Consider the following 26,117-nt stretch of genomic DNA (forward strand, 5'->3'; position numbering starts at 1 on the left):
AGACAACAATCAAAGATTTTTTGTTTTTTAGTGTAAAAGATTTGTAATTTAGTGTAAATTACAAAATTACATAAATAATTTAAGCCAAGAACCCTAACCAACCTGCTTACTGAAGTCGTTTTAGCTACTTAACTTTTTGTAGTGAAACTAAAATTGGTTAACTTTTTTTCCCTTATGATGAGTATAATTTCGCCAACATCTTTGCTATGTAAAATAGTAATTGTTTTAAAGTGCCCCTAATGTAGATAAAATCTATTTGCATCAATGAATGAATCGTCCAAGTTATCTCAATAGAATATCGCATTCCACATTGCACAAGCGATCGGCGAGAGTAATAACTCATTGCAATTGGCAGCGCGGCCTAGTTGAGATAAGATGCAGACCACAAACGTCTAAATTTATCAATGCAGATGCATGAGATGGACTAGTAATCTAGACATACAGGAATCCGATTTTTGAATTTCGTACGCTCGATTTCGTATGCTCCACTACTAGGCATTAAAGAGTCTCTCCCAGAAGTCGTCGGCAACATCAAGGGTCTGCTAGGCTTCCTGGTAGAGTTGGGTTGGCAGGAGTAGTGCCGTCAACCCGGGTCCGTCAACGAGTTGCGGAAACCTAGCCCGCGAATACGAATACGAATACTAGGCATTAAATTATACGAATAATAATACGTAGGGGGCGCCACTACCACAATCCATCACAATCTGAGGGTGTACCGCAAAAACATGAAAATCGAAATTTCGTTATATTATAATTATAACCTCTCTATCACTCTTGCGTATTCGAGCAATGAAGAGGCAGATAACTACATTTCGATTTTCGCGTTTCCCGGTATAGTCCCTTTGTAAAAAAAACCGCCTTGATACATCAATGTCATATTTTATAATCTGTGAAAACTTGTCAAAAAACAGTTTAAGACACAGTATGTATAAGTTACTCTATGGTTTATGAGAGGTGCTAGTGCTGCACTCTGGCGGCAGAACTTTCCAGTAATACTCCCTATTGAAAATGTAGTCGGCAACGCGCGTGTAACTAGTTGTAGAGTTGCAGGCGTACATAGCTAGGCTACAGAGACTGCTTACCATCAGGCGGGCCGTATGCTTGTTTGCCACCGGCGTAATTATTAAAAAAGTACATCAATAAGATTTAGGAAAACACTGATTTAAACTATCACGATGTTCAAACATATTGTTTTCTTTAACGGGACTTAATCGCGTATCGTGTGCTTTCAAATGACCTCCGACGTTTCGAAGACGGCATTGTTCTCATGGTCTAGTGTGCAAAAAATTCAAATTGATAAACACACTAAGTGCTACTTCGAAAATCTCGCGCATCTAGAAGATGTTCATGTCAACTTTAGTGAGTATTTCTCCGGCATAGTTATTTCACTGGGTCAATTATTTATACCGTAGGTAATTACAAGCTTTTATTTTTCCTGTCCTGTCTGGCCTAGTGGGTAGTGACCCTGCCTATGAAGCCGATGGTCCCGGGTTCAAATCCTGGTAAGGGCATTTACTCGTTTGATGAGCACGGATATTTGTTCCTGAGTCATGGCTGTTTTCTATGTATGTGCTTATAAATAATTATATGTTATATATAACGTTGTCTAAGTACCCTCAACACAAGCCTCATTGAGCTTACTGTGGGACTTAGTTTATTTGTGTAATAATGTCCTATAAAATTCTTATTTATTTTTAAGCTTTTTTGCTTCAATATAGGTTATCTCCCTTTTGGAAGTCGTCCTACTTTACTCTACTTTTGCTTCATCTCTCCCGCCCTCCTTGTCACACCTGTACGGCTAAGATGGTCGGCTCTTTATCATTTGTCACCATGCCTGTCACGTTCTAACAAGTATGTAAGCGCAATCAAGAAAGTGACAGGCATAGTGACAAGTGATAAAAATGGAACCATGATACCGCCGCTGGTCACAATTTAACGAATAAAAACGGTTTATCAATGTATAAACCTATTATTGAACTGTACAGCGAATACAAAACAATCCAAATAATTTTCGATTACAGGTGACGTTAAAGTGACGTCACAAACTTTGTTCCTCCCCCCTCACCCTTGTCACAACATGTCACATTTTCTTCACGATACTCATACGACTTGTCATATCATCATTGGCCACAGCATCTTGACAGATGATTGTTGCAGCGACAGGTTATTAAGAAGAAGAAGAAGAGGTCCGTGTGCCGTCGGAGATCGGAGGTGCGGCACATCTTTTCCAGTGACCGTAAAGCCCAATCGCAGCACGGCACTTTCTGCCACAAAGATCGCAGGTGAAGCGCGAATCTGTTGATGGTTCCTGTGCAGTCCGAAGTCTTTTCTGCTTTAAATCATCGAGCCAGACTTCATCACGCTTCGCTATGCCGTCATGTAGAAGGTTACGCCATTCCCATTAAGGGCTTCCGTTTCCCAGGTGTTCGGGTCGATGCCGAAGGACAACATGTCCCGCTTGCAGGAATCCTTAAAGCGAAGCATTGGGCGTCCGACTGGTCTTTTGGCGTATGCAATTTCACTCAACATCACTGCCCGGGGAAGTCTATCTGGGTCCATACGTAGAACATGGCCTAGCCACCGCAACCTTCGCTGTTTTAGACTTGTCATATACGTGTGACGTAATTAATGGATGACCCCTATTCTTAGACTTATAAAAAGTTAATAGTAATAATCATAAAGAAAAGTACCTAAAGAATCAAAAACACGCTTAAAATAGCATAACTATTCCCAGCTCTGATATTTTAACCACTCAACTTGAATAAACATAACACTATCTAGTTAATGGGTTCACGGCAATGAGAGGCAATTACGCTTAAAATAAACAAAGTTATTTAATAGCTTATAAATACATCCTTGTTTATTTTCTAGATATAGTTGTGGCTGATAGTTTTATTGCGGTTTTATAGATGAAACTAGTAGCTCCGTGAGCTGTCAGATTCGCGAATCCCCATAGCTCCGCCATTTTGAAAAAAAAAAACTTAATCGACAAAAAACATAACTATCGAACGCTCCGGCTTTGCACGGGTTATCCTTAACAAATTATACACCCTAAACCTTCCTCAAGAGTCACTCTATTGATTGGTGAAAACCGCATGAAAATCGGTTCAGTAGTTTTCGTGTTAGTACTAGAGTTATATTGGTCAAGGTTTAAATAACTAGACTAAATTTTAAAGAGTTTACGTAAGTTTTTTTGTGCATAAACAAATCAGACAGTTCTTGAACGTACGTTTATTTTTCGCGTGGGAACAGAATTAAAAACAAATAAATTATACCGCAAGTACAGTCAAGGTATTAAATATCGACACGGACATAGTGCCAAAAATATGTATACACGACCTTATTGCCTGTACATTAAAATAGCGTGTACATATTTTTGGCACTTTGTTCGTGTCGATATTTAATACCTTGTCTGTACAACTTACAAGTACAGAGAGCTGCAAAACTGCACACCCACTTCATTAATAAATTCTTCTGCTCGGTGTAGAAACTACGGGTGCTGGGAATCATTTTTATAAATGAAGGAAAAAAAACAGGTGAGATTACTACAAAATAATCAGCTGTTTATAATGTTGAAAGTCAGAACCAAGCCCAAGACTCAAGCAGCTAAAACCAAAGTATTTACTTAAACAACTTCCGAATTGGTGGATTTAGCCCATAACCAGGGAATACAAATCGGTCGTAACCGTAACCGAAATAATCGGTTATAACCGATTATTTTGACGAAATTTAAAAACCGATTATTGAAAATTCGAATAATCGATTACGGTTATCGATTACGACTACAAAATTCTCACTTGTTGTGACGCCTGCGCCTATAATTTTTGTAATTTCTGTACATTATAACGAAAACATACCAAATTGACTTATTTATGAGATATTTTGATTGAATATTGACGTCCAAGGTATTTTCACTTTTACTGTATTTTGTTTTATTAAAAAACGAAAACTTATACTCATATTCCCTAATAATGTACATACCTTTATTTTCGTATTTTTTTTAATTACATAATTGTAAATTTAAAATTTTTTGTCGAAAATAACCGTAACCGATTATCGGTTAGTTTTCGGGCATAACCGTAACCCAAAGGCCAAACCGATTATGAAGTTAAGCTGGTTATTCCATTCCCTACCCATAACATAATTTAGTAAACAAGGCCCTATTTTTGTTTGTATCTATAAATGTAACCTATCATTTACAACTACCTACTTTAACATAGGACTTTTAAACCAAAATACAGATAAAAAAATAAGTCAAATACTAACGCGTCCGACAGCAATCCATGAAAACCATTTTCACACTTATGCACTCACTGTCTATAATTAGGTATTTTTCACTGACCGACACTGCACCGACGAGAGTCTGGGCCGGACTGTGTATGTTACGCATAACGCCGGTTGAGTAAATAATGTTATTAATATCGCCTACTTCACTATAGTGCTCTGATGTTAGGAGCGCGTGGTGCGAGAGAGAACCAACAATAATTATTTAATATTGTCTATACATATACTCGTGCCGCCCAATGTACACTCTGTTTCAATTGAATTTAGACTTTCATAAAAACAAAGAAGCATTTCTTTTGTTTCATAAAATTTTCGAACAAATTAAATTCAATTCAATTAAAAAAATAACTAGATTCAAACTTCCCTAGCAATACATTTGTATGGTGGACGGCACGACAAAATGAGAAACATTACCACTAAGTTTCAATCAGTAGTAAAAACACCTATAAGTTTAACAATCAGAGTTATGAGTAATTTTGAAACGTTTTAATTATTAACATCATTATTTCAATCACGATTATTACCACATGAAATATGAAATACAGTTGGATTACCAAAGAAAATTTTGTAATCACAGTAAATTTACTGCCATCTGTCAAAAAGTGGCGCAATCTTACCGGGAATCGGCTAAAGGTTGTGGCGCCATCGCACGAAACGATACTGCTATAACTTTGGCCTTTGATCTATTAGTATGGCGCCAGTTTTTGATATTTCACGAATTTAACACATATTAGTGAAAGAATAAGGATCAATGCCAAATGGCGTTCTAAAAATTTTAATCATGTGTCGAAAGATGGCCGTAACTTTACTGTGGCTACAAAGTTTTCTTTGACAATCCACCTCTATTTCAAATTCTCTTTGCTATTACTAACTATCGATAGTCGTAAAGTCTGAAGGTAATGACGAATAAAACACGCCGTACAAACACTTATTCACGATATAATAAATATAATATTTGATAGCTTATGCAAATTTGTATTAGAAATATAGAGTAAAAATAGATAAAATGTTCTTTTCTGCACATCTCAATTATTTTTCAGAAAATCCAATCGATCAGCAGGCAATGGGGTATATATAAAAAGCTAAAAAAGTTAAATATATTCGCATTCTCGCATAACACCATCTTACAATGCATTTGGCTGGCAAGGTGACAATTAGTATGAGTAACAAACGGTAGTGCTAAAATTCACTTATCGCACACGACAAACGTCATGTGTGACCCATGCACAAGGTCGCGCGCTGTCATTGATGAAACTGTTTCGGGGAAAGCGGGATGATATCATTTGTCTAATTATGATGTGGTTGAGCTAATTTTATTTGTGACGTGTGATGACGGGACGCGGCGAAGGCAGCGAAACATATGATAAAACGCAAACTTTTTACGGGTTCCTGTCAGAGCCGATCCCGCCACATTAATAGACTGACACAAGAAAGGAATACGTTCCTAATGTTTGTTTACTTTGTTGCCTCGCCACCTATGAGATATGTTAAAATCTTACAGTTACCTACTGTAAACTCTTGTGAGAGGCGAAATGCAAAGAACATTTATTTTTACATTGGTTACTTAAGAGCCCTTAATCCTTGGAGCGTTCTCCGATTTCACGAAATAACGCTCGATAGATGGCGCTGGCGCTCGGTACGCGAGCGCCGGCAACGCGACGCGCGTTTCAATGCAGACTAGAATAATCTTGATAGTTTTCAATATAATTTCAAGCAACATTAACTTTAGTGTCATATGATATCATATGGGCACTCTTTATTTTATTGTATATGCACAGTAGTTTTTTTTTTTATGTACACTACTACTAAGTGTACAGACTACAGAGTGTACTATAACCCTTGCTCTTTATTCTGTCTCTTTCACACCAATGGAAAATGAAGAAGTTACTAAATGACTGCAGGTATAAATAAAGTATATTAGTGCGATAGAGAGACAGATAGTGTTACGTTGTCGTATCGTAAACGATTGGCATGTTGGCCACACACTTGCTTAGTGCCTAGCCAAAATACCAATCGTTTGCGTATATTAGTGCGATAGAGAGAGAGTAGTGTTTCGTTGTCGTATCGTAAACGATTGGCATGTTGGCTACGCACCCATGATACCTAGCCAAGAAGCCAATCGATTGCGCATATTAGTGCGATAGAGAGACAGATAGTGTTTCCTTGTCGTATCGTAAACGTTTGGCATGTTGGCTACGCACCCATGCTGCCCAGCCAAGATGCCAATCGTTTGTGCATATTACTCGATTATATCATTATAACTCCATCGAGTTTGGGCTCAATAGATTTACCCTGATGAGCACCATCAATCTAGATGAAGTCCAGGGTGTCATGATGGAGTCAGGAGTAGGTCACTAGAACTCCTAATCTACTCATTATAATTCCATCGTATTCGAGCTCAATAGATTTGCCCTGACGAGTACCATCGATCTAAATGAAGTCCAGGGTCTCATGATGGAGTCAGGAGTTGGTCACCAGAACTCCTAATCTACTCATCATAATTCCATCGTGTTTGGGCTCAATAGATTTGCCCTGATGAACACCATCGATCTAGATGAGGCCCAGGGTCTCATGATGGAGTCAGGAGTTGGTCACCATAATTCCTAATCTACTCATCATAACTCCATCGTGTTTGGGCTCAAAAGATTTGCCCTCACGAGCACCATCAATCTAGATGATGTTCAGGGTCTCATGATGGAGTCAGGAGTTGGTCACTAGAACTCCTAATCTACTCATTATAATTCCATCGTGTTTGGGCTCAAAAGATTTGCCCTGACGAGTACCATCGATCTAGATGAAGTCCAGGGTCTCATGATGGAGTCAGGAGTTAATCACCAGAACTCCTAATCTACTCATTATAATTCCATCGTGTTTGGGCTCAAAAGATTTGCCCTGACGAGTACCATCGATCTAGATGAAGTCCAGGGTCTCATGATGGAGTCAGGAGTTGGTCACCATAATTCCTAATCTACTCATCATAACTCCATCGTGTTTGGGCTCAAAAGATTTGCCCTGACGAGTACCATCGATCTAGATCAAGTCCAGGGTCTCATGATGGAGTCAGGAGTTGGTCACCATTATTCCTAATCTACTCATCATAACTCCATCGTGTTTGGGCTCAATAGATTTGCCCTCACGAGCACCATCAATCTAGATGATGTTCAGGGTCTCATGATGGAGTCAGGAGTTGGTCACTAGAACTCCTAATCTACTCATTATAATTCCATCGTGTTTGGGCTCAAAAGATTTGCCCTGACGAGTACCATCGATCTAGATGAAGTCCAGGGTCTCATGATGGAGTCAGGAGTTGGTCACTAGAACTCCTAATTTACTCATTATAATTCCATCGTGTTTGGGCTCAAAAGATTTGCCCTGACGAGTACCATCGATCTAGATGAAGTCCAGGGTCTCATGATGGAGTCAGGAGTTGGTCACCAGAACTCCTAATCTACTCATCATAATTCCATCGTGTTTGGGCTCAAAAGATTTGCCCTGACGAGTACCATCGATCTAGATCAAGTCCAGGGTCTCATGCTGGAGTCAGGAGTTGGTCACCATAATTCCTAATCTACTCATCATAACTCCATCGTGTTTGGGCTCAATAGATTTGCCCTCACGAGCCCAAACACGTTGGAATTATAATAAGTAGATTAGGAGTTCTAGTGACCAACTCCTGACTCCATCATGAGACCCTGGACTTTATCTAGATTGATGATGCTCGTCAGGGCAAATCTATTGAGCCCAAACACGATGAGGTTATGATGAGTAGTTTAGGAGTTCTGGTGAACAACTCCTGACTCCATCATGAGACCCTGGACCTCATCTAGATCGATGGTGTTCGTCAGGGCAAATCTATTGAGCCCAAACACGATGGAGTTATGATGAGTAGATTAGGAGTTCTGGTGACCAACTCCTGACTCCATCATGAGACCCTGGACCTCATCTAGATCGATGGTGCTCATCAAGGCAAATCTTTTGAGCCCAAACACGTTGGAATTATAATGAGTAGATTAAGAGTTCTAGTGACCAACTCCTGACTCCATCATGAGACCCTGGACTTTATCTAGATTGATGATGCTCGTCAGGGCGAATCTATTGAGCCCGAACACGATGAGGTTATGATGAGTAGATTAGGAGTTCTGGTGACCAACTCCTGACTCCATCATGAGACCCTGGGCCTCATCTAGATCGATGGTGTTCATCAGGGCAAATCTATTGAGTTCAAACACGATGGAGTTATGATGAGTAGATTAGGAGTTCTGGTAACCAGCTCCTGACTCCATCATGAGACCCTGGACCTCATCTAGATTGATGGTGCTCGTCAGGGCAACTCTATTGAACCCAAACACGATGGAGTTATGATGAGTAGATTAGGAGTTCTGGTGACCAGCTCCTGACTCCATCATGAGACCCTGGACCTCATCTAGATTGAAGGTGCTCGTCAGGGCAACTCTATTGAGCCCAAACACGATGGAGTTATGGTGAGTAGAGTAGGAGTTCTGGTGACCAACTCCTGACTCCATCATGAGACCCTGGACCTCATCTAGATCGATGATGCTCATCAGGGCAAATCTTTTGAGCCCAAACACGTTGGAATTATAATGAGTAGATTAGGAGTTCTAGTGACCAACTCCTGACTCCATCATGAGACCCTGGACTTTATCTAGATTGATGATGCTCGTCAGGGCAAATCTATTGAGCCCGAACACGATGAGGTTATGATGAGTAGTTTAGGAGTTCTGGTGACCAACTCCTGACTCCATCATGAGACCCTGGGCCTCATCTAGATCGATGGTGTTCATCAGGGCAAATCTATTGAGCCCAATCACGATGGAGTTATGATGAGTAGATTAGGAGTTCTGGTGACCAGCTCCTGACTCCATCATGAGACCCTGGACCTCATCTAGATTGATGGTGCTCGTCAGGGCAACTCTATTGAACCCAAACACGATGGAGTTATGATGAGTAGATTAGGAGTTCTGGTGACCAGCTCCTGACTCCATCATGAGACCCTGGACCTCATCTAGATTGAAGGTGCTCATCAGGGCAACTCTGTTGAGCCCAAACACGATGGAATTATAATGAGTAGATTAGGAGTTCTAGTGACCAACTCCTGACTCCATCATGAGACCCTGGACCTCATCTAGATTGATGGTGTTCGTCAGGGCAAATCTTTTGAGCCCAAACACGATGGGATTATAATTAGTAGATTAGGAGTTCTGGTGACCAACTCCTGACTCCATCATGAGAACTTGGACTTCATCCGGGTCAAAAATAATAATGCAAACCCTAACGTAATTTCAAGTGAAAATGCGTTTTTCAGAAAATCGCAGACAAATAACACTAGACCTTACTCATAGTGTTGTGTTCCTGCCGGTGAGTAAGGATGCCAGAGCTCAACGAGGGGTGGGAGGGGGTTAGGGTCGGCAACGCGCATGTAACTCCTCTGGAGTTGCAGGCGTACATATGCGGGCCGTATGCTTGTTTGCCACCGACTTAGTATTAAAAAAAAAGTAACACTGAAAATCCATCAATAAGCGAGTCTGTTAGGCATACTGTAAACAATGAACTTTTATTAAGATTTTCTAATCGCAGTATATAGCACTTCTCGGAACTCCGTAGCTGATTACGATCGCAACGAATGCCTGACAATCGAGCACAGGTCCGTCCTCTAAGCGCGCTCCGCGCGGACTGAGAGCGGGGCGTCGCTGCTGCGTGATTTATACGTGTTTTAAAAAAATATAAATTTACGGCAATGTACGTCCCATAGTTACGATTTTTTTTTTATAGGTTAACATAAAGTTACAGTTTGCTATAATATTATTTTTAAAGCAAAATATGCGTACAATTTGCGGAAATAAAATATAATAAAACCCTGTTTTCGCCAAAAAAATGAAGAAAACTCGGAAGGTATTTTATCAGTTTTTTCAAATGAATCTTCGATTGTTAATCATTCCAGCCCCTCGTACGAGATATGTTGAATCAAATTGTAGTCATTCATGTACCAAATGATTCTTGTTTATAGCAAAATTGAGAACCGAAACGCCACATCTCACTGCAAAATTTGGAAAAGACTCCCAAAAAACCTCATTAAAAAAGAGGTTTTAAAAGAGAAAATGAAAATTTGAACTGTTGGAGCCCCTAGTTTAGGAAACGATTATTTAAGTACGTTATCAGTTTTTGAATAAATACTAATAGTTACGTCGTAATCTTGAATGAAAAAGGAAGCATTTTACAAAATACGCTCGTCTGTAGGAATAAGGACTCTTAAGGCCTATGCATTCCATGTTTTTTAACGCGCCGTCGACGCGCGTTTTGTTTGTTTGTTGTTTGTTTGATTGTGTTGTGTTTGTTTTTGTATCATTTGTATGTGTGTAATAATGTCGTATAATATTTATTTATTTATTTAATACAAACGCGATTCAAGCGCAAGTCAGACGCAGCTTGTAGACCTTTGCACACCTACCTCGACACATACAGCGACGAACGCAAACAAATTGCTTCTAGCTTCACGGAATGAAAAACGCGCTATCAACGCGCGTTCCTAAAACGCGTTACAAAGACGCGGTGTACAAGGGCCCTCAGGCTCAAAATTTAATTCGTAAATCGATAGCCTTGATGTATCAAATCCTATTGAATATTATAGGTATCGAGATTCGCCTCAACTGTGCCTAACGCATAACTTATGTTGTCAGTATACTGTATATTTTACTGTAGCTAATTTGCCCTGCATAATCGTTGCATAACGCCTTTCCTCAACTAACTTTTTTTTAAAAGCAAAAATATAACTAGACTGTAACGTAAACAGATAGCCTCAGAAGCGTTTCTCAGAACAAAAGACTACTTATTCACAGAATCCGTTTAGATTGTTTACAGTATGATGTAATAAACGAATTTGCGGTAATGATGCATTGTTTTACACTATTGAACTGACATGAAATTATACCATTATGAATCTTATTTACCAGACATAAAACCTATACTTTGGCAAATCCACTTTGTCAATAGAAAAAGGCGCGAAGTTCAAATTTTTTTATAAGAGGTCAAACCTACGCGCCTACAATTTCGTCAATTTGGCACATTTTGCTACTAACGGCTTGAAAAACTATAACAATCAAAATTGTTTATAAAAAAAAAACCCTTATTAACATTTGGGGCATTTCGCGCCAAGCGGGCAGCGAAAAAAAATGACAGGTCATAGAATTTGCTGACATTTGGAATAATTATACAACTCGATGTCCTGAATTTATGTATATTTTTATTCGCCACCGTTCTTTCAATTCTTAGCGAAGAGAGAATTTAATTTGGTGCGCATACGCTGTTAAAGACGATGTTTAAAATACAGGCAATCTTGTAGGCAAGCTCGATAAATCTCTGAGAAGAGCCGACTGCAGTAGAAATCACCAGTTTTTTGAAGTTCAGAAAGCCAGATATTATGTATTCAGTTAATTTTGAGGGTGATTTTAAGAGCCACAATTTGGCGACACCTATTGTAAGTTATGCACTACGAGCGTTTTTCCTGGGATCGACACATTATTGCATTATTGCATTATATCATTGTAGGTACAGATATAAATAGGTATTTTCTACTCGTCGACTGTAATGGTTGAATTAAGATTTCGTATACCAAACTATAATGGCGTACTTTTCATGTATAGGCTCCCAACTCCACTATAAAAAAATAATTACCAATCACGTGCCACCGCGCTCTTATAGAACGGGGGAAAAGCGGGCGGCTCGCGCGTATATGTCTGTTGTACTACATTTTTGTGTACTGAGATACTTACCAATTTTCATTAGTTATTTAGATTTTATAGTAAAAAAAGTATTATTTTTGATAACTCGTAGATAAAGTATTGTATACAATAGTGATATAATTAAGCTTTTCAATCTCGTACCTTACTTAGGTAACTCAGCAAGCTTCGTTGCCTAACCACGGTACTCGACTGAAAAGCTCTCTACTACATCACAATTGTATAAAATACTACTTATTGCAATTTGGCAAGAGAATGTAATAAAGCGTATGGTACTTTGTTGAGTGTGTTTACATTATATGCTCTAATAGTCTGGCCGCTTTATGCTGCGCGTCTGTGACCCAATTTTCTGTACTATTAAGATCTCCGATACAATAACTATAGTCCAGGGTACTGAGAATAGGTAGAGTTTGTATACATAATGTTTTCTTGCAGCTCAGGCGAATTCAATACTTGGATCGAACATCTAATAGATCTGTGACATGTAATAGTTTTTTTTAGTATAAAGTAGTAACCAAATATTTTGCATAAAATAAGTACATAACAGAAACAAAAAAATCAAACTGAAAAGGCGACCTTTTTCATCTTATTCATTGGATAAGATTGACATTATTTGGACTGACCAGCTGCAGTCTGGAAGCTTCTGGCAGAATCAAAAATTAAAGAGAACAAAGTTACAGTTTGCTGCCAATGCTAATGCTGAGTTCGAGCAAGTGAAAAATTCTGTAATAGATTCCTAAGTATGTCTGTATTTTATTTTATGATAATTTTGTAATTAACCTTTTGAACGTCACGCGTATCGTACGCGGCGCGTAATCGTGAACGTTGTCGGTACGCATGAAGGTTGATATTGGGCTATAGCCGCGCGCGTCATATGACGTCTTTGGCGGTCAAAAGGTTAATTATGTTTAAATTTTAACTTAATGTGACAGTGTATGATTAATACCAAATAAAATCTATCTATCCAAGCGTAGCGAGTGATTTTAATTAAGACAAAAATTCCAATTTGCTGCACTGCAATTCTGCTACTGAATTGTTGGCTAAAAGTGAACTCACCGTCCATGCTGCGGGAGGACAGCTGGCGGGAGGACAGCGTGCGCGCGAAGTGCGGCTGCGTGCGCTGCGGCGCGGTGCCGTGCGTCTGGTACAGCGTGCGCCCCGAGTAGCGGTACTCACCGTCCATGCTGCGGGAGGACAGCTGGCGGGAGGACAGCGTGCGCGCGAAGTGCGGCTGCGTGCGCTGCGGCGCGGTGCCGTGCGTCTGGTACAGCGTGCGCCCCGAGTAGCGGTACTCACCGTCCATGCTGCGGGAGGACAGCTGGCGGGAGGACAGCGTGCGCGCGAAGTGCGGCTGCGTGCGCTGCGGCGCGGTGCCGTGCGTCTGGTACAGCGTGCGCCCCGAGTAGCGGTACTTGGAGCCCAGCCGCGGGAACAGCGTGCCCTTCGGCGGCGGCTCGGGGGACATCAGCCTGCAAACAATAACTCAGTTCATACACGGAGCGCGTTGGAGATTCTGCCACCTCAGTCGCAAACTTAAGCGTGTAACACCTTTAAGGTTGTCACACGGGATACGATTCGCACGTCGCTCCGAAGTGCTAGCGGCATGTCGCTATCATACGCGCATAGCATTGTCTCGTTGAAACATCGAAGCGACGAGCGAATCGTATCCAGTGTGAGAAGCGATGCTACTTCCTACAATTCATACACGCTCTAGTTGTAGTAGCCTAAATCAAAACTTAACTCCCGCTCACGCGCCTTCAGTTGATGCACTCTCCCACAAATCGAGTTATTTTGTGGCAACATTTCAAAACACTCGAAAAATTACTCAAGCATCTGAAATGTTATAAGCGTAGTCTAAAAAGTTTGAACGGCGAAACGACGGTGGAACCAAATTATTTGAACTGCTCTGGTCTAGTCCTCACTTTAAATTAATTTCTTCAAATCTTCCAAGCAAACAGTGGATTCAAATTTTTCGAACTCTCCAGGCGTCAACTTCACTTAGAAGTACTTTATTCTGAATCTTACCTAAAAATCGTACTCCACATAAGTCGTCCAAAATTTATTTACGCCACATTTGACTAAAATTGTACAAAATTATCAAAGAAAGATACCTAAAGAACGTATGATGTTCGACACAAGTCTTCCAAAGCTTCTTAGCAGCACGGTGGTTGACAAGCTTGAAACCAACAGTGGATTCAAATTGCTCGAACTCTCCAGGCCTCAGTTTAACGTAGAAATTGTGCCGCTTGTAGCTGATCTTGAGGATCTTCGGCCAGGCGAAGCGATTGATGCGTAGCCTGTAAATTAAACGAAATTATAATAACTGCTCATCATTATAGAGACATTAAGTAGCTCAATCTGTCTGTAATAAACGAGACTTTTGATATGTTCACTTCCTAACTACTCCAAACAAAGTTACGGAGTTAAAAATTCTGTTCAAAGCATTTCCCTCTATACCTTCTTATAGCTTGGCCTAATATGGTACTTTGCTCAACGTATTTTATAAATCTACGCTCTGTTGTAAGCTTTTCTTGAAAATTTATTTTTTTCTTGAAAAGTGTGTAATAGTTTTTTTTTTTTCTGGTACACTCAGATCTGGAGATTGTGTGGTTAAAAATTACATGGTTCCATTCCGTTGAATTATTTAGTTAAGTCGAACAATTCATAATACTCACTTTTCTCTATGCACCAGCAGTCCAGAAGAGCAGACTCCGAGTGTATCAACGTGTTCGGAATCCTTGGCGGGGTGAAGATCGACTCCTTACATGGCCTGCTTCTTGGCGTTCTCCAGGGTTCTGGCCTTTGTTTGTGTATGTGTGTAAACTGGCTTCTATAGTGTGTGTGTACTTACTTCTCTCTATGCACCAGCAGCCCAGAAGAGCATACTCCTAGAGTAATGTCGACGTTTTCGGAATCCTTGGCGGGGTGAAGATCGACTCCTTAGATGGTCTGCTTCTTGGCGTTCTCCAGGGTTCTGGCCTTTGTTTGTGTATGTGTGTAAACTGGCTTCTATAGTGTGTGTGTACTAACTTCCCTCTATGCACCAGCAGCCCAGAAGAGCATACTCCTAGAGTAATGTCGACGTTTTCAGAATCCTTAGCGGGGTGAAGATCGACTCCTTAGATGGCCTGCTTCTTGGCGTTCTCCAGGGTTCTGGCCTTTGTTTGTGCATGTGTAACCTAGCTTCTATAGTGTGTGTGCCGTGTGTACTTACTTCTCTCTATGCACCAGCAGCCCAGAAGAGCATACTCCTAGAGTAATGTCGACGTTTTCGGAATCCTTGGCGGGGTGAAGGTCGACTCCGTACATGGCCAGCTTCTTGGCGTTCTCCAGGGTTCTGGCCTTTGTTTGTGTATGTGTGTAAACTGGCTTCTATAGTGTGTGTGTACTTACTTCTCTCTATGCACCAGCAGCCCAGAAGAGCATACTCCTAGAGTAATGTCGACGTTTTCGGAATCCTTGGCGGGGTGAAGGTCGACTCCGTACATGGCCAGCTTCTTGGCGTTCTCGAGGTAGTTGAGCTCGGCTTCCGCGGGGGTCTGGCCTCTGTTAAACGAAAACAAATTATAAAATTGAATTGTATTATAACAATCCTGAAATGAAATTTATGGATGAATTTGCAAGAAAAAAATCCATTACAATAATAGCAAACGAGCAGACGAGCCGCCTGATGGGAAGCGGTCATCGTCGCCCATGGACATAAGCAACATCACAGGAGCTACTTAAGCGTTGCCGACCCTTCAGAACCCTAAATACCCGCTTCTTGAAGATTCCCATGTCGTAGCGCAAAGGGAATACCTCAGGAAGCAACTCATCCACATTCTGCACGTTCTAGGAAGAAACGAGCGAGATGCCAGCTTATTCTTATTTCGCTTATTTTAACGCGGTATCACAGTAGGTTCTTGAAGGTAGCTGTGGACCAGCATCAGTTTTGAGGACGTACTGGACTTACCGGTGCGTCTTATGCAGTTCTACCACCTTCTCTTCAAGTTCGGGAGTGCAGGCGGAGGGCGGGGCTAGCTTCAGCTGCTTACAGCGGCCGGCGCCTACTTCGGACTCTTCGAAGTCGCCCATCTCTGATTGGAGGAGGTAGCTGGCTAGGAGCGCGTGCGTCACCGTTGAGCATGGCAGGCGGCCTGGAAAATGATGAAATATTTTTGAATACGTTTCTGATAGTTGGTGTACAAATAGTTCATTAGGGCCTAAACTAACTACCTTTAGATTATGCGGTTGTATCAAAAATACACGCTGTTATGACAAACCCTCGACCAGCTCCAACTCCTTGGTTGGGTCAACCAACAGGACAGCGTCCTGTTAGTCATCCTAAATATCGTTGGGCAGATAGTGTGGAGGTAGATCTCCATGAGATCGGCGTCGGCGAAAACTGGCGTGAATCCGTTCAGGACCGAGCAAATTGGCGTGCACTTGTGCTGAAAGCCAAGACTCATTTTGTGTCTTCGCGCCAGCCGAGTAAGTAGTATGACAAACCCTCACCTTCGAGCAGGTCTTTCCTGACAGCAAGCACGAGTTGGTATCTCGTCAGCTCCTCTTGAAGTTGCGCTGGCTCAGGCGGGTAGAATTTCACCGCGAAACGCACCTGCCAGGGCTCATCTGAAAATATATAGTATCTTTTAAACTAAAGATCAATCAAAACTTTTGAGGAATTTAATTATAGATAATTGTAGTTTAAAGTTCTTGGTAAAGGAAGTCAAATCGCACGGTGTGACATAGATAGATGGATAGGATACTCTTTATTGGCACACTTCAACAATTGATTAAATGTAGAAGGCAGATAAAGAAAGATAATGGGGTTGGCAACAGTCAAAAGGTTGCTTTGCATAGATGGCGCCAGCATAGGTTTCCCTGTCTCTAGTTTTGTTCTGAGATTTGGCTAGCATTCAGGTCATAAAATTCCAAAAAACAAGAATTAACACAATTCTAGGGATTGACACTATTGACAGGTTTATACGTATGGCTGATATTTTCGGAGCTATCATTTGGCGTCTAAATTTAAAAAACGGGCAGTTCTGAAGTCATCAAAACGGGTCTACCGCGTTTAATCAAAGTTCGCCAGTCCGATCTCCGCGTAGCAAGCTCCTACTAAGACTCATATGGAATGGTAGTTGCAGATGGGTGGAGTTTGAAAACGTCCTAATACCGTAACTTAATTAAGTTCACAGCAATTAAATAATGTGTCCAGCGTCCAATAATAAAGAATCTGCTTCTTACGTTTAAGCATCTTGGAGACGCGCTTGTCAAGGTCGATCCATACTCTGTTGTCGCCGCGATCAGAGTACAACAGCCCGAAGTAGTCCTTCTCCACGAGGTTCAGACTGTCGCAGACTTTGCCGAGGAGCTCGTGGCCGCGGATTTTTCTCTGAAAAGTGATAGGAATATTTATAAAAAAATCTATGGCAGACAATTAGATATCGCTACATAATACGGGTGTAATATATTTGCATGGGGGTTCAAGCACCAGACAATTAGAAGCAGTAAGGACTTCAATAACTAATCGTAATGGTGGCTCAGTCAAGTTGTTACACCGTAAAGTGAGCGGTGTTTCGACTCATTGTACTTCTATCGATAGCTTTTGTCGAAAGTATAGCTTTTGTAAAAGGAATTACATTTACTTCAAAGAAACAATTCCTAGAAACCCGACTATAGAAAGCGTTCCATTATCCATCCAAGGGATACACATGTCCAATGTCCATACTTCCGGGTATAAGTACCAGGCAAACAGAAGCAGTAAGGATACTGACCTCAACGTCCAATGTCATGGTGGATCCATCAAGCAGCTCCACCCTAACATGGGCGGTGTTGCCCGCGGGCCGCCGCCGGGGCGACTCCTTGGACTTCTTTTCATCTTTGGCCTCTTTGGCCACTCCCTCCGGCATCTTGCCGGCTCTTCAACACCTGGAAAGAAAGATAGATCGTTTAATAGTGATTCAAATTTTAGTTTTCAAATTGAGTTGCTATATGTCCAGCGAATGTGCACGCATGTTTGCTATACACCAGGGACTGAAAAGGTACCCTTAAAAACGGTTTTGACCGGTCTTTTTAAAGGGTACCCGACCGTTAAACTAGCATTTCGGTACCGATATAAACGATTTGGGTATCCAAATAAGCTTCCGTCCAAACGGTACCGTTAAATAAAAGTACCTTTAGAACCATTTTGAAACGATACCCGACCGTTGAAATAGCATTACGAAAGCGGTATCAATACTTTAGGTATCCAAACAAGCTTCCGCCCAAACGGTACCCTTAGACTTTAAAACAATTTTGAAAGGGTACCCGACCGTTAAAATAGCATTCCGCAAGCGATATCAATACTTTGGGTATCCAAACAAGCTTCCGTCCAAACGATACCCTTAAGTAAAAGTATCTTGCCACGCGATCGGATACCCCAATACAAACCGGTCACACAATTTGAATGATCGCCCGCCATCTTGGATTTGGGCATTTAAGCTCAGATTCAGATGAAAATCGATATCTGAGGATCCCCGAGGACCTTTATTATGATTCTGAGGTCAAATTTGTAGAAAACGCACGCCATTTTTGATTTCGGCATTTTAGCTCAGATTGAGATAAAAATCGATATCTGAGGATCTCAGAGGACCTTTATTATGATTCTGAGGTCAAATTTGTAGAAAACGCACGCCATTATTGATTTCGGCATTTAAGCTCAGATTGAGATAAAAATCGATATCAGGATCCCAGAGGACCTTTATTATGATTCTGAGGTCAAATTTGTAGAAAACGCACGCCATTTTTGATTTTGGCATTTAAGCTCAGATTCAGATGAAAATCGATATCTGAGGATCCCAGAGGACCTTTATTATGATTCTGAGGTCAAATTTGTAGAAAACGCACGGCATTTTTTATTTCGGGATTTAAGCTCAGATTGAGATGAACATCGATATCTGAGGATCCCAGAGGACCTTTATTATGATTCTGATGTCAAATTTGTAGAAAACGCACGCCATTTTTGATTTCGGCATTTAAGCTCAGATTGAGATAAAAATCGATATCTGAGGATCCCAGAGCACCTTTATTATGATTCTGAGGTCAAATTTGTAGAAAACGCACGCCGTTTTTGATTTTGGCATTTAAGCTCAGATTCAGATGAAAATCGATATCTGAGGATCCCAGAGGACCTTTATTATGATTCTGAGGTCAAATTTGTAGAAAACACACGCCATTTTTGATTTGGGCATTTAAGCTCAGATTCAGATGAAAATCGATATCTGAGGATCCCAGAGGACCTTTATTATGATTCTGAGGTCAAATTTGTAGAAAACGCACGCCATTTTTGATTGCGGCATTTAAGCTCAGATTCAGATGTAAATCGATATCTGAGGATCCCAGAGGACCTTTATTATGATTCTGAGGTAAAATTTTTAGAAAACGCACGCCATTTTAAATTTCGGCATTTAAGCTCAGATTGAGATGAAAATCGATATCTGAGGATCCTAGAGGACCTTTATTATGATTCTGAGGTCAAATTTGTAGAAAACGCACGCCATTTTTGATTTCGGCATTAAAGCTCAGATTGAGATGAAAATCGATATCTGAGGATCCCAGAGGACCTTTATTATGATTCTGAGGTCAAAGTTTTAGAAAACGCACGCCATTTTAAATTTCGGCATTTAAGCTCAGATTAAGATGAAAATCGATATCTGAGGATCCCAGAGGACCTTTATTGTGAATCTGAGGTCAAATTTTTAGAAAACGCACGCCATTTTTTATTTCGGCATTTATGCTCAGATTGAGATGAAAATCGATATCTGAGGATCCCAGAGGACCTTTATTATGATTCCGAGGTCAATTTTTTAGAAAACGCACGCCATTTTAAATTTCGGCATTTAAGCTCAGATTAAGATGAAAATAGATATCTGAGGATCCCAGAGGACCTTTATTGTGAATCTGAGGTCAAATTTTTAGACAACGCACGCCATTTTTTATTTCGGCATTTATGCTCAGATTCAGATGTAAATCGATATCTGAGGATCCCAGAGGACCTTTATTATGATTCTGAGGTCAAATTTGTAGAATACGCACGCCATTTTTGATTTCGGCATTTTAGCTCAGATTGAGATAAAAATCGATATCTGAGGATCTCAGAGGACCTTTATTATGATTCTGAGGTCAAATTTGTAGAAAACGCACGCCATTTTTGATTTGGGCATTTAAGCTAAGATTCAGATGAAAATCGATATCTGAGGATCCCAGAGGACCTTTATTATGATTCTGAGGTCAAATTTGTAGAAAACGCACGCCATTTTTGATTTCGGCATTTAAGCTCAGATTGAGATAAAAATCGATATCAGGATCCCAGAGGACCTTTATTATGATTCTGAGGTCAAATTTGTAGAAAACGCACGCCATTTTAAATTTCGGCATTTAAACTCAGATTGAGATGAAAATCGATATCTGAGGATCCCAGAGGACCTTTATTATGATTCCGAGTTCAATTTTTTAGAAAACGCACGCCATTTTAAATTTCGGCATTTAAGCTCAGATTAAGATGAAAATCGATATCTGAGGATCCCAGAAGACCTATATTATGAATATAACATAACTTACTTTTACTTTTCACTTTATCTAAATCCACGAATTCCATGGTGAATGTCTTACACTCGCGTTTCGAGTCTAACCTTGTCGGTGTCAGTCTTACTCATTGTGCGACACTTAGAAATGTAGTTAACATTAGTTAAGATGGAGGCGATTTATATTAATTGAATCGAGATATCTCTAACTTTTGCTTAAAGTCGACTTCCAATTATGCAAACTACGCCACCAGATGTCACTATAAAATTGATACAATTTAAATATGGAAGTCGGACGTAAGGAATACAATCTCCATGTACCTACCAAAAAATTACCGTCCGTCCGTCACTAGTTAGGTGACAAAACGGCGCACGGTGGGCTGAAAATAGGCCTTCATAGAAATAGAAACCAAAGTCTTAAATTTGAACTTTTTTTATTGGAATAGCTTTTGTTGGGTTTTATTATGTCCCAAAATTAATCTATCGTAAGTAGCGTCTAAGAATATATTATTGAAAAATAAAAAATAAAAACTACATTAAAATATATCTTAAACAAAACTACATAAAGCTAAAAAGGAAAAAGATTCAAAACTAAAACTACAACTTAAGTTATAAGTAAAAAATTGGCTCCAGCTCGGTGCCTTGTGGCAAGGTGCCTAGAAGGCTGGCGGCATTGCCGCGCTGGACAGCAATGCCAATGCGTTGTGTGAGGTAAGAGCCAGCCCTCTTGTCATGAGTTGTCACCCGTTGCCTACACGAGGCGCTTCGAAAGCTCTTTAAAAATGTTGTGAGCGCCAGGTACCCACGGCCCAAGGGTTTCCACCCCAAAAGGCTCAAACATATAGCTCAAATCTTAGCTAATTTGGTTGGAAAAATAATTAGTTATATTTTTTTTTTCAAAATCTTTGTATGGCGCGTATCGGAAAAATCGAGTTTTCTCCTAAAATAAAATTTAACCGTAATATCCTGACAGATGATTTTAAAACCAATTATTCTTGATTTTTCCACATAATTAGAATTTTCCTACAGGGTGCACTTTTTTTTTAAATCGATGTATTTTTTTTATTGTAATACGGTTATACTTGTTACTTTGACTACAAAAAATTAATTTGAGTTTGATCGAACCAGTAAAAGAGTGAATATATATATATATATATATATATATATATATATATATATATATATATATATATATCGATTTAATAAAAAAGTGCACCCCGTAGGAAAATTCTAATTATATGGAAAAATCAAGAATAATTGGTTTTAAAATCATCTGTCAGGATATTATGGTTAAATTTTATTTTCGGAGAAAACTCGAGTTTTCTGATACGCGCCATACAAAGATTTTGAAAAAAAAATATAATTAATTATTTTTCCAACCAAATTAGCTAAGATTAATTTTTGGTAATCTGCACTCCCTAAAACCTATGAAACGATATCCATGGCGACTTTTATGACATAGTGCACCGCCGCCATCTTGGATTCCAAAATGGTCATCAGTTTCGAAATCTGCACTCCCTAAAACCTATAAAACGATATCCATGACTTTTATGACATAGTGCACGGCTGCCATCTTGGATTCCAAAATGGTCATCATTTTCGAAATCTGCACTCCCTAAAACCTATAAAACGATATCCATGACGACTTTTTTGACAGAATGCACGGCTGCCATCTTGGATTCCAAAATGGTCATCATTTTCGAAATCTGCACTCCCTAAAACCTATAAAACGATATCCATGATGACTTTTATGACAGAATGCACGGCCGCCATCTTGGATTCCAAAATGGTCATCATTTTCGAAATCTGCACTCCCTAAAACCTATAAAACGATATCCATGACGACTTTTATGACAGATTGCACGGCTGCCATCTTGGATTCCAAAATGGTCATCAATTTCGAAATCTGCACTCCCTAAAACCTATAAAACGATATCCATGACGACTTTTATGACAGAATGCACGGCCGCCATCTTGGATTCCTAAATGGTCATCATTTTCGAAATCTGCACTCCCTAAAACCTATAAAACGATATCCATGACGACTTTTATGACATAGTGTACCACCGCCATCTTGGATTCCAAAATGGTCATCAATTTCGAAATCTACACTCCCTAAAACCTATAAAACGATATCCATGACGACTTTTATGACAGAATGCACGGCCGCCATCTTGGATTCCTAAATGATCATCATTTTCGAAATCTGCACTCCCTAAAACCTACAAAACGATATCCATGACGACTTTTTTGACAGAGTGCACGGCCACCATCTTGGATTCCAAAATGATCATCATTTTCGAAATCTGCACTCCCTAAAACCTACAAAACGATATCCATGACGACTTTTTTGACAGAGTGCACGGCCACCATCTTGGATTCCAAAATGGTCATCAATTTCGAATTCTGCACTCTCTAAAACCTATAAAACGATATCCATGACGAGTTTTATGACAGAATGCACGACCGCCATCTTGGATTCCAAAATGATCATCATTTTCGAAATCTGCACTCCCTAAAACCTATAAAACGATATCCATGACGACTTTTTTGACAGAGTGCACGGCCACCATCTTGGATTCCAAAATGGTCATCAATTTCGAAATCTGCATTCCCTAAAACCTATAAAACGATATCCATGTCGTTTTACATGACATAGTGCACGGCCGCCATCTTGGATTCCAAAACGGTCATCAATTTCGAAATCTGCACTCCCTAAAACCTATGAAACGATATCCATGACGACTTTAATGACATAGTGCACGGCCGCCATGTTTGATTCCAAAATGGTCACCATTTTCGAAATCTGCACTCCCTAAAACTTACAAAACGATATCCATGACGACTTTTATGACGAGTGCACGGCCGCCATCTTGGATTCCAAAGTAGAAGTCTACTTGAAACGGTACCGTACGGTACCCTTTCAACTGTAGCGGTACCGTTTGAAAAATGTACCTATTACATTTTATTTATTCGGGTACCGTTACAGTTGTATAGCATTTCAATTGATACCCTTAGTTTAGGTATCGGTCTTGTGCGATTTTATTCGGGTACCGTTAGCTTTGGATACCTATTCAATTGATACCCTTTGTTTAGGTATCGGTCGTTTGCGATTTTATTCGGGTACCGTTACAGTTGTATAGCTTTTCAATTGATACCCTTAGTATAGGTATCGGTCTTGTGCGATTTTATTCGGGTACCGTTAGCTTTGGATACCTATTCAATTGATACCCTTATCTTAGGTATCGGTCTTTTGCGATTTTATTCGGGTACCCTTAGCTTTGGATACCTATTCAATTGATACCTTTATTTTAGGTTACCGGTCTTTTGCGGTTTTTCAGTCCCTGCTATACACTGCGAGATTTATGCGAACCTTGCATGAGTTACTCCAATTAAGCGTTAGACTTTGACCACGTCAACTTTGCACAAACTTGACAGTAAGAATGCATACATATCCCTATTAGGTTCAAAACTTAGCGAGGTCCGACTCCATGTTTGCATCTTTAGATGTGAGCCGTGAAGGGTTTACAAGTATATTTACCTCCACCGTTATCTGTTCTGTGCTCAAGCCACCGCATTTTATCTGAAATCTCTTCACTAAACACCTATGAGTAATGCCTACAATGGCATGACCTCTGCAACTGCACCGGACATCACAATAGAGGTATAAATCACTAAAGTGCCACTACGTGGGAACATGCACCTGTCCATTGTTTGAGAAACGTGACTGTGGTGTGACCAACTAATTATGAGGAATTTAGCAGAAGGTAAATAAAAACTGGATGTTTAGTTTATCCTGTCAGCGTTCACCACTGGTGTTACGACCGCGTTTAGGCTAAAGTCTCTAGAAAGAGCAAGGTTGTTTTGTTGACAAACTAACGAAACATTATAAGTTTTAATAGTTAACACTCAGAAAAAACGTGTGCGTAAGTGAGTGTAACAGATCACAAACTGGCACATGTTGTAAAGACACTATTTAAGTAATTGATCCGACCGTGACGGAAACTTGTAATTATAAACACATAAGCGTTCCAGTGCATTGGAGTATTAAAGTTGTTATTGTGTCATCTGGCCCAATTTGTACAGAGGTTGTTTAATTAACCAAAAGTGATGGCAAAACGAAAGAATTATGTGAAGATTAAAGATCAACCAAAAGGATCGAGTGGAGAAAAAGAGGATAGGTTTTGCCCAGCAGTGGGGTACTTAAGTAGAATAACGAAAAAAGGTACATTTACGAAAAGCCAGATCGCAAAACTTCGCGTGCAACTTTTTATACGTGATCGCCTAGGAGTATAAATGAACTATTGTTACCCATACCTAAGTACATCTAGGATAATGCAACATGCATTATACGCTGTCCGCTGGAGCAATAAAGGTCATCGGAAGCGAATTGCGATTTAGCTATTGACTAACCTAACATATTCATTACATGCCGAGACTGATTTGTATACGCAGCAAAAAATTATGTCGGTTTTAAAAAATAAAGGAAGATCGGAACGCTTTTGGGATATCATTAGTATCAGCGCCATCATTATTACCTAACCAATTGAGAGCCTGCTGGGAATCGACGCATTTTTCCATTCCTCTTCTTAACACACCGCCCGAGTTTTCCCTTCCTGGGTTAGTTTCCCTTCTGGGTTGCAAGGTCTAATGAACGCTGTCGTAAAAACTAGTGCCTTCTCGGATTCTACAAATTAAGTTGCTTGCGAACCCCAGGTTCTCTATGCTAGCCGTGGCAATAATGCCGACGCGGCGCTAGGCGATAACGAATCGGGTTCTAAATGTTAGGTACTCCATGCAATCATTCCCGCTTGACCTCTTCATCTAAAATAGACGTATCCGAGACCCCAATTCGTGACATCACTGTCACAGGAACTTGCTATCCGAGCTGACACCTTGAGATTGTGTTACCGTCATAGTCTGTCATTAAATGACAGAAGCCGGTACGCCTACGTGCTTCCGTTCCGATTTAGTCAAGCTTTAAGTTAGATCTTTGACTAATTACGATAGTGTTTTGTTTATATTAAGTTTGAAACATCTCAAGATTCTCAAGATTGATTCCGTTGCAATATGGTCGACTGAAATACAGTCGTCTTCAGATCAGATATATTGAAACGGCCTAGGTGCTCACTTATATATTAACGCGCTACTACTACTATTGTATTGTCAGTAAGTACTTTTGTGTGTATGTTTGTTTAGAGATATTAGAGCATAATTCTATAAAATTTCACCGGATTAACCCATTCCAGATGTCGAAAACGTACGAAGTCGTTTTTGCTCAAATATTCGTGTTACATTTCTTTCCTCAATATTTCACACGATAATGATGTAGCCCTATTTGCAAAAATTGTGCGTGTGACACATGGGACACTAAATTTTACCGGTTCTTCTCAGACTGCGTTTTTTCCACTTATATAAATAAGTAAGTTTTAGACACAAATAGACACTATACCCGAAAGAAAAACCAGGGCCTCCAGTGTCTAGGGCTGGGATCGAAACAGTGTCTTTGCATTAGCGACAGATGTCATAACCA

General features: G+C 40.1%; 1 protein-coding gene across 7 annotated transcripts in view; it reads right to left on the minus strand.

Annotated features, from left to right (window-relative positions):
- LOC133530044 (protein 4.1 homolog) overlaps positions 1-17,951 on the minus strand; it is a 39,296-nt gene extending 21,345 nt beyond the window's left edge. For 3 of the 7 annotated variants that reach the window (XM_061867855.1, XM_061867856.1, XM_061867854.1), the window contains exons 1-3: positions 14,890-15,023; positions 14,150-14,335; positions 13,095-13,507 (exon numbers count right to left, since the gene is read on the minus strand). In XM_061867855.1, the coding sequence (XP_061723839.1) occupies positions 13,095-13,503 (409 nt within the window). In that variant the 5' untranslated portion in view covers positions 13,504-13,507; positions 14,150-14,335; positions 14,890-15,023. Of the gene's footprint in view, positions 1-4,266; positions 4,406-13,094; positions 13,508-14,149; positions 14,336-14,889; positions 15,025-15,431; positions 15,585-15,990; positions 16,175-16,532; positions 16,650-17,267; positions 17,416-17,797 lie in introns of those variants that run through there. The other 4 variants (XM_061867859.1, XM_061867857.1, XM_061867860.1 and 1 more) reach the window with 3 other exon arrangements.
- Positions 17,952-26,117: the final 8,166 nt, after the last annotated feature.

Source organism: Cydia pomonella, chromosome 22 (genome assembly GCF_033807575.1).
Source record: "Cydia pomonella isolate Wapato2018A chromosome 22, ilCydPomo1, whole genome shotgun sequence".
NCBI lineage: Eukaryota > Metazoa > Arthropoda > Insecta > Lepidoptera > Tortricidae > Cydia > Cydia pomonella.